Source organism: Primulina eburnea, chromosome 3, assembly GCF_022965805.1.
Source record: "Primulina eburnea isolate SZY01 chromosome 3, ASM2296580v1, whole genome shotgun sequence".
In the NCBI taxonomy this organism is placed as follows: domain Eukaryota; kingdom Viridiplantae; phylum Streptophyta; class Magnoliopsida; order Lamiales; family Gesneriaceae; genus Primulina; species Primulina eburnea.
The window spans coordinates 17,408,819-17,418,014 of record NC_133103.1 but is presented as its reverse complement, the minus strand read 5'-3'; the positions used below and the strand labels follow the sequence as shown (position 1 = coordinate 17,418,014).

Here is a 9,196-nt window from a genome sequence, read left to right as displayed (position 1 = left end):
TAGGTAAAACCAAATGATTATTATCAAATGATCGAATAAACCAACTCAGCAATACAACACTAGCATGTTTTACTTATAAATCACTGTTCCAAAATTGGTCTAAATTATCAATTCCAAACCTGTCCATTACACAATCAATGAAGGAAAATAGAGGCTAGTCCGATGCAACAATTTCCAAAAAGAAAGACAAAAGAACAAGAAAATCCACAGAATCCATCCAACCCTCAGTAACCACCCTTGAGATCATTGACCACATCGTATGGAATAGGAGTGACAGTTTCAAGAGTTGCCCCCTCCACCATGAAACCAGGTTTGGGTCCCTCTGGCTGCCTCTTGGTGCTAATGATTTTACCTTGTGCCTTCGCCTCGGCCTTCAATTGGTCGTTCTTTTTAATCCTTTGAAGGATTTCCTCGTGGCAACGTGATGGCTGAACATGCTCAACACGCACATGTATTCTCTTCTTTATGATTCGGTTACCAACCTGCAACGAAAATAAACACCACATTTCAGAATTTTTATTTCCTCATGCCAGCTTGTGGTGAAACTTAACAGCATATCAATGGAGAAAGCATAATAAAATATAGAACCATGGCTTCATTATTTGCTGCATTTTATGTTTCTACAGCTCGAAAGATACATAAAACACATAGAAGAGAAGGCATATAAACGGCTTTCTCAGTTTCGGCAGCAAATGCCTACAGATTCAATAGTCCAATGCTCAGGCCAATTGCATCACATGGTTATATCGACTCTCTGAATATAAAAAGCTTCACATAATTACAATTACATTAAAAATTCCTAAAAATGGAAAATTCTCAATCATGCGATAACAAAAAAAACGCATAGTTAAATGTCCAAAGGGAATAAGAATTCCAAGCATGAACCTTTATCATCTACACAAACTACTCTCCAACACAAACTACCCTCCACAAGTTACTTTGATACCCAAACTCAAGGAAGTTGATACTTCGAAAATTACGATTATAGCAAAATATATAAAACAACACAAATGCCAACATGAAAAAAGACAGTCTTAGATATCCAAGGAGATCTAATACAGCAGAACCGTTCAAGCATGGCGAAGGCGAGAGCTCTTGGGCGGCCACTGCGAATGTTTTGAGAAACAAACCTCGCGTTTGTCATCAACGACATAAAACATTTCATCCAATTGCGCAAATAAACTACCTTCACCAAATTCAAACGTGGCATTTCTAAAACAATCCTCACAACAATCATTTTCAACACGCTCAAGCAACCCACAAACCTCCAATATACACGAAAACGCCCCAGAAAGCAAATTAAAGTACCACATCAACAAAAAAAGTAGAAATACCGCAAACACATAACATGAAAGCAGACGCCATATTCTTACCTGCTTATTGACTTCAACACCGATCGCACGCTTGGTGACGTTCCAGACCCGACCCGTTCGCCCATGGTAGAACTTGTGAGGCATACCTTTATGGATCGACCCGTTAACTTTGACATCAACGTAGTCTCCGACTTTGTAAATACGCAGATAGGTGGAGAGATGGGTCGGACCCTTCTTGCGGAAGGGGCGAGAGAAGAGATCCCTCGTGCGTGCCCTCAAACCATGACCCGCCGGCATTTTCCTGTGTTGTGTGAAGAAGTGGATACCGCCGGAGCTGAGGTGATGACGTGACTAAATATTATGGGGCACTAGGGTTTTAGAATTTTAGATTAATGGGCTTTGAGTGGACGTCCAGCCCAATCATGTTTTTAATTTCTATTTTTGTATTTTTATTATATTTGTTAAAAGTAAAAATTTACGGTAAAAATAAAAATCTTAAACTCTCAAAATTTATCAAACTTACATACTTTATAAAATTTTCTCTATAATCAATTGTGATTTTCTACACACATTGAGAGATCTATTTATAGAATTTTTTTGGAAATAATCCAAATATAAAAACATCATCACATACTAATTTTAAATATTTACAACTCTTATTTTCAACATTCTTATTTTGAACATTCAACTATTACAACTCATATTTTTCGACACTCCTTCTTGTAATGATGATCATTATACAATAATTGTCTTCATTACGTGTTTTATACTGCTTCGTTAAAAATCTTATTAGGAAAAACCCACTGGGATAAAAAAACATTTTAAGGGAAAAAGAGTTCAGTCACGTAAACTCCCCCTCATGTTAACACAAACGATTCTTCACAAATTTCGTAGATTGTGTATCCCAATGTTATATATATGCTTTTTGGATATTGTCGTAAGAAGTACCTTTATGAAGAGATCTGATGAGTTTTTACTTGATTGAATGTAATGAATATCAATATATTTATTCTTCTCAAGTTCTTGTGTGAATGCGAAGAACTTAGTGGAATATGATTAGTTATGTCGCTTTTTATGTATCCTTCTTTCATTTGAGCAACACATGCAACATTATCTTCATATAGTGTCACGGGCTTCTTGTTGAATGATAATCCGCATGAGGTTTGGATATGTTCGGCCATTGATTTTAGCCACACACATTCACGGCTTGCTTCATATAGTGCAATAATCTCGGCGTGATTTGATGAAGTTGTTACAAGTGTTTGGTTCTGTGAACGCTAAGAAATTGCAGTGCCTCCACGAGTAAATACATATCCGGTTTGAGAACGCGTCTTGTATGGATCAGATAAATACCCAGCATCAGCATAACCAATTATGCTTTGATTGGTATCTTTTGCGTACAAAAGTCAAAGTATATCGTTTCTCGTAGATAACAGAATATATGTTTAATTATGTTCTAGTGTCTTTTTGTTAGATATGAGCTAAATCTTGACAAAAAATTTACAGCAAAAGATATATCATGTCTTGTACAATTTGCAAGATAAATAAGGGCGCCAATAGCACTTAGATATGATACTTCTTGACCAAGAATAACTTCATCATCTTCACATGGACGGAATGAATCTTTTCTATGTTTAATAATCTAACAACCATTGGAGTACTTGAAGGATTTTATTTATCCATATAAAAACGTTTAAGGACCTTTCTGTATAATTCAACTGGTGAACAAATATTTCACATTCTCTGTGTTCAATTTGCAAACACAGACAATACTTTGTTTTCCAAGGTCCTTCATTTCAAATTCTTCCTTCAAGTACGACACAACTTCTTGAATTTCCTTATTCATTCCAAGGATGTTTAAATCATCAACATATACAACAATAATTACATATCCGGACATTGTTTTCTTAATAAAAACGCAAGGGCATATAGAACTGTTGATTTTTACATTCACCAAATGATTTTGGTTCATGATCTTCATTGTCATTTATGATGTCATATGTCACATTGTAAGAAAATATCTCATCAATTTCTTTTATATCTTTTTGGTTTCATATTTTTTCAGTATTAATATAATTGATAAAGGTTTCACGATTCTCGAAAGTTTGTGGTTCTAACGGAACATTTTCATCATCATGTATTTGTACTGGAATATCATTCTCTATTTTGTGATCATCGTGTTTCTCCATACTTTTTCTTTGTCGATGATTTTTATCCTGGGAACCGATTGACCTTCCATGCTTCAGGTGTTTAATGACATCACGAGTGTCTTCAATTTGTTTTTTTGAAATTTCGATTCGAGTAGAGGCATTTACATCATGTATATATGATTTAGTTACCCCTTGTGTGTCTGCAAATGCATCTGGTATCTAATTTGCTATTCTTTGCAAGTGCACAATTTGTTGTACAGCTTTTTCACATTGTTTAGTTTTTGGATCCAGATATAACAATGATGATGTATACCATGTAATTTCTTTTTCGATATTTTTCTTTTCCCTCCTAACATTGGAAAGATTTCCTCATTAAAATGACAATCAACAAAACGTGCTGTAAACATGTCGCATGTCTGAGGCTCGAGATATTGAATAATTGATGGGCTGTCATAACCAACATAAAATTCTGATTTTTCTTTGAGCTTCATTTTTGTTCGTTGAGGCGGTGCAATAGGCACATATACCATACATCCAAAAATTCTCAGATGAGAAATATCTGGTCTTTTACCAAATGCCAGCTGGAATGGGGAGTATTTATGATATGCACTTAGTCTGATGCGAATTATTGCAGCAGTATGTAAAATTGCATGACCCCATATAGAAACAAGAAGTTTTGTTTTCATAATCATTGGTCTAGCAATCAGTTGTAGACGTTTAATCAATGATTTAGCTAATCCATTTTGTGTATGTACATGAGCCATTGGATGCTCAATAGTGATTCCCATTTAAATACAATAATCATTGAAAGTCTGGGAAGTAAATTCACCAGCATTATCAAATATAACTTTCTTGATTGTATGATCGGGAAATTGATTCCACAATTTTATTATTTGAGCAAGTAATCTTGCAAATGCCACATCGCGGATTGTTAATAAACATACATGTGACCATCTATTGGAGGCATCGATCAATACCATAAATATCTAAATAGTCCATATGGTGGATGAATTGGTCCACAAATATCACCCTAAATACGTTCAAGAAACATGGGTGATTCAATTTGGATTTTAGCTGACGATGGTCTTATAATAAGTTTTCCAAGAGAACATGATTTGCATTAAAACTTATTATTTTGAAAGATCTTTTGGTCTTTCAGCGGATGACCATGTATATTTTCTATAATTTTTCGCATCATTGTTGAACCAGAATGTCCTAATCGATCATGCCAACTGATATATATTGAAAAATTATCAACTACACCATGTTTGATTCAATTGGACTTATATATGTATAATACAATCCAGTAGGGAGCATTGGTAGTTTTTCAACTACATATTTCTTTCCTGATTTATATGTTGTAAGACACATATATTTCTCATTTCCTTCATTTATTTTTTGAGTATCATACCCATGAGAATATATGTTATTAAAACTCAACAAATTTCTTTTGGATTGTGGTGAATACAAAGAATCATTTATCAAAAAAATTGTACAATTAGGTAAAAAAAAATGTGCTTTACCACAACCTTTTACCAAGTCTACATGACCTGATATTGTATTCACCTTTGTTTTTGTTGGTTTTAGTTCCAAGAAATATCTTTTATCTCGGAGAATAGTGTGCGTTGTACGACTATCAATTTTGCTTTGCCATGACCTATATGTCCAGGAAGTCTTGGGTTCGAATCCGGGAAGGTAAAAAGCTCAAGTGCTTAGGCTGGAGAAATTCTACGAGTAATGACGCATGATAAAGCCCGTGAGAGAAATGGCCTCAGTGGGAACCCAATATGGGACAAGGCCCCCGAGGGAGCCCAAGATCGGGATAGCCCATGGTCGTTACATTAGTTCCTTGTTTAGCTTTGTTCATAACATTTTCCATATTTGAACTTTTTAAAAAATATGCAATGAAAAAAATTTACTGACAATACATATGTAATTTATTTAAAAATATAACACATATCATAATTGTACAATAAAACATTATTAAATGAGTACATGAAAAATAAATTATTTTACATTTACATTCAACCAATATATTGTTCGTTTTCAGAGAAATCGTTGAGAAAAAATCTGCAGCATCAATATTTTTCATTTCTATTCCACCAGCATATTGATAATTTCCAGATAAATCATTCAGAAAATCTGCAGCATCAAAATGAGTTGAATCACTCAAACGGCCACTTCGTTCAATGAAGTTGGTCTCTTTTTATTTCTCCTTTATCGATTCTTTATAGAGCTTGCAAAGGTGCTCGGGGGCACGACAAATACGAGACCAATGTCCTGGAGTGCTGCATCTGAAACAAGAACTTTCAAATCTTTTTGAGTGATTTTCATTACTACTCATGTTCTCATGCCTTTTCAGTGGGTGGTTCGTCTTGCTCTTTTGAGATGATTTATAGAAATAACTATCTCGATTGTTTTCAAAACCACGGTCGTGACCGCGACCACGACCACTCCCACGTCCCCGACCTCGACCTCGACTAAAACCTTGTCTTTGAATTTAATTTTGGTTTTCAGGTTTAAATTCATTTTTATTTACAACATTTACTTCTGGAAATGTTCTTGATCCAGTAGGTCGGGATTGATGATTTTTCATTAGCAGCTCGTTATTCTTTTCCGTCACAAGAAGACAGACGATAAGTTCAGAATATCTCGCAAATCCACACAATCTATATTGTTGCTGTAGAGTTATATTTGATGCGTGAAATGTGGAAAATGTTTTTTCAAGTATTTCCGATTCCGTAACTTCATGTCCACGAAATTTTATTTGCGAGATTATTCGATACATCGCCAAATTGTAATCACTGACTTTCTTAAAATCTTGGAATCTCAACATATTTCATTAATCACAGGCGGTCTGAAGTATAACTTCCTTATATGCTCTTTTTTTTAATCCTTTCCACAGAGCCATAAGATCTTTTTCGATAAGATATTCACATTTTAAACCTTCATCAAGATGTCGACGTAAAAATATTATAGCTTTTGCTTTTTCTTATGATGAAGAGATACCATTTTCTTTAATGTTCTCGTTTAGACCCAATGACTCAAGATGCATTTCTACATCGAGAGTCCATGTCATAAAATTTTTCCTGTCATGTCGAGCGCAACAAATTCGAGCTTTGTCGAGTTTGACATGGTGTTACTAGAAAAATAACAATGCTTTTTATTAGTTAAGTTCTATTAACATGACAATAAAAAGTAACATATAAATTACAAGTACAAGCATTTTTAAAAATAAAGAAAAAATGCGAGGCGGATATTCTCCGATAAATACAAGACTGGTGAATATAATAACCAAAATAATTATACAAAATAACCTTGAAAGAGCCATCTTTTTCTTCTTCGAAAATTTTGACGAAGAAAATTTTTAGGGAGAAAGAATAAGTTTGGAGTGATTGAATGTGTTTGTGAAGTCATATTTGTAGGGTAAAAACTAGCCGTTTATACCGTTACAAATTCTTAAGAATAAATGTATGTGAAATAAAATTTATGGTAATAATATGATGTATAATGTTAATCATGTTTAAATAATTATGTATATCATATCACAATATTATAATTAGGTGTCAGTGACTCCTTTTATATAATACCTTGACATTATACAAATATATGTATAATTATTATATAACACAATAAAAATATATAAACAATGAAATAATCACATCACATTATTAAAATGAGTTGTCATAAACTCATTTTATTTAATAACATGATATTATTCAAATGTATATATATATATATACACACACACACACACACAAAATAAATAAATAGTAAGACAATAAAATTATATAAGCAATATAATAATATAATAACATCACGTTATTATAATGAGGTATCATAGACTCCTTTTATATTGTAATGCCCGGGATTTTATTTATTGTAATATGAGATTAATCAGGAATGATTTCTTGATTAACTGATGTGCTTATGGACGGGAGGAATTAGACCGGGAAAGACGAGAACAAACGCGAAATATGTGCGAAGGTGAAGCCATGCGCGCACATGCGCGAGTTGGTGCGCGCACATGCGTGGCTTTGGCAAAAGACCTCATGCATCTGCGCGGAGTGAGGGCGCGCATATGCGCGAGGAGTCCAGTAGCCAAAGGAGTACTCGGCGCATATGCGCGACGTGGACGGGCGCACATGCGCGGGGTAAGCAGAGAGTGTGGCGCACATGCGCGGAGTGGGTGCGTGCATATGCGCGAGAGCTGCCGAGATGCACGCGCTAAGACATTGTGTCTCGCGCATATGCGCCGATGGTGGTCGCGCATATGCATGAGACGTGCACTACAAAGAAGCGAGCCACGTTTCGTGATACGCATGCAGTAAGTATATATATATATATATATATATATATATATATATATATATATATATATATATATATATATATATATATCAGTTTCGATATCCTGCACACCTACCCTGCACACCTATGTGAGCACCGATGAGGTGTCACTCATCTATTGGATGTGATGAAAAATATAGAAAAATTGCGCATCCAATGGGTGAGTGACACCTCATAGGTGCTCACAAAGGTGTGTACGGTAGGTGTGCAGGATATCAAAACTAATATATATATATATATATATATATATATATATATATATATATATATATATATGCATATACACGAGTTTATACAAGCAATTCTCCCTCAGAATCGAGAAGGAGAAGCACCAAGGAAAACTTCACGTGAGCTCTGAGATTTATGAGTGATCCGTCCGTCTGATTGTGAATCCGAGTACAGTACCGTGTTCCTAGCGACGACAGATTCAACAGGACGTAAGTTTTATTAGGCTTTAGATACGATTTGAAATTATGATGTTGTCAGAATGGAATACGAATCATATATGGTGTTTCTAATACAATAGACATCTTATATTTGAAGTCAGAATGAAGAACAGATTGTTTATATAATTGTTATGATTTTCAGAGTTGAATTGACCGAGATTTGATATCAGATTTGTATTGTTATCGAGTATGAGTTACAGGAATTGATATCCGTTGATTTATATTTCGTGGTATATTTATATGGTACCATTATGCTGTTGAAACCGAATTCGATTAGGTTCTGGTTTTGTACTGATATTGATTATGGATTCTGGCATTATATCTGTGATGTTGAGATTGATGGGGTTATCGAGATTGTATTGTTATGCCGTCGAAACATCAGTAGACTGATATTGATCAGATTCAGTATTGATTGAAATTGTATCGTTGTATTGTGACATTGATCATATTATATTTTGAATTGAGTATTGATCAGAGAGAGTATTGAATTGAATTGTATTTTGACACAGTATATTCGATATTGTCATTCCAGGTTTGATATGGACAGATTTGACTTCGAGACTTCGACTTCGTCAGATCGAGAAGACAAATGTATAAGTCAATGTGGTATTGGGAGATCGACTCAAGTAGGATATACTTGAGTTTCCCTAAATCACATACTTATTGTTATTTTATATGATGTTCTATTGATTGGTAGGAAGCGTGTATTAGATGAGTAATCTTATGACAGAAGTGCCTGATAGTGGTGGGATCGCCACAGGCACATTGCACGATGTCACAAGATAGTGTATTGGCGATAGTGCCAAAGTCTGTCACCGGATGATTGGCTATCGATGTGGATATAATTGGAGTTTCTTCTATTACTGGTGATTGATACCATATCGATGTGGATACAATCAGAGTTTCTTCTATTACTGGTGATCGATATGGAATGCCA

General features: G+C 34.6%; 1 protein-coding gene across 1 annotated transcript; it reads right to left on the bottom strand.

The window, feature by feature from the left end:
- LOC140827104 (large ribosomal subunit protein eL21z/eL21y-like) lies at positions 1–1,671 on the bottom strand. The gene is made up of 2 exons (XM_073189711.1): positions 1,374–1,671; positions 1–482 (listed from the first exon to the last, which is right to left on the bottom strand). The coding sequence occupies exons 1-2, from the start codon at positions 1,608–1,610 to the stop codon at positions 225–227; spliced, it is 495 nt and encodes a 164-aa protein (XP_073045812.1). The 5' UTR covers positions 1,611–1,671; the 3' UTR covers positions 1–224.
- Positions 1,672–9,196: the final 7,525 nt, after the last annotated feature.

Coding starts and splice junctions, on each gene's coding strand:
- LOC140827104 (XM_073189711.1), bottom strand. CDS start 1,610: ATGCCGGCGGGTCATGGTTTGAGGGCACGCACGAGGGATCTCTTCTCT. Junction 483..1,373: donor GTGTTGAAGTCAATAAGCAG/GTAAGAATATGG, acceptor TTTTCGTTGCAG/GTTGGTAACCGAATCATAAA.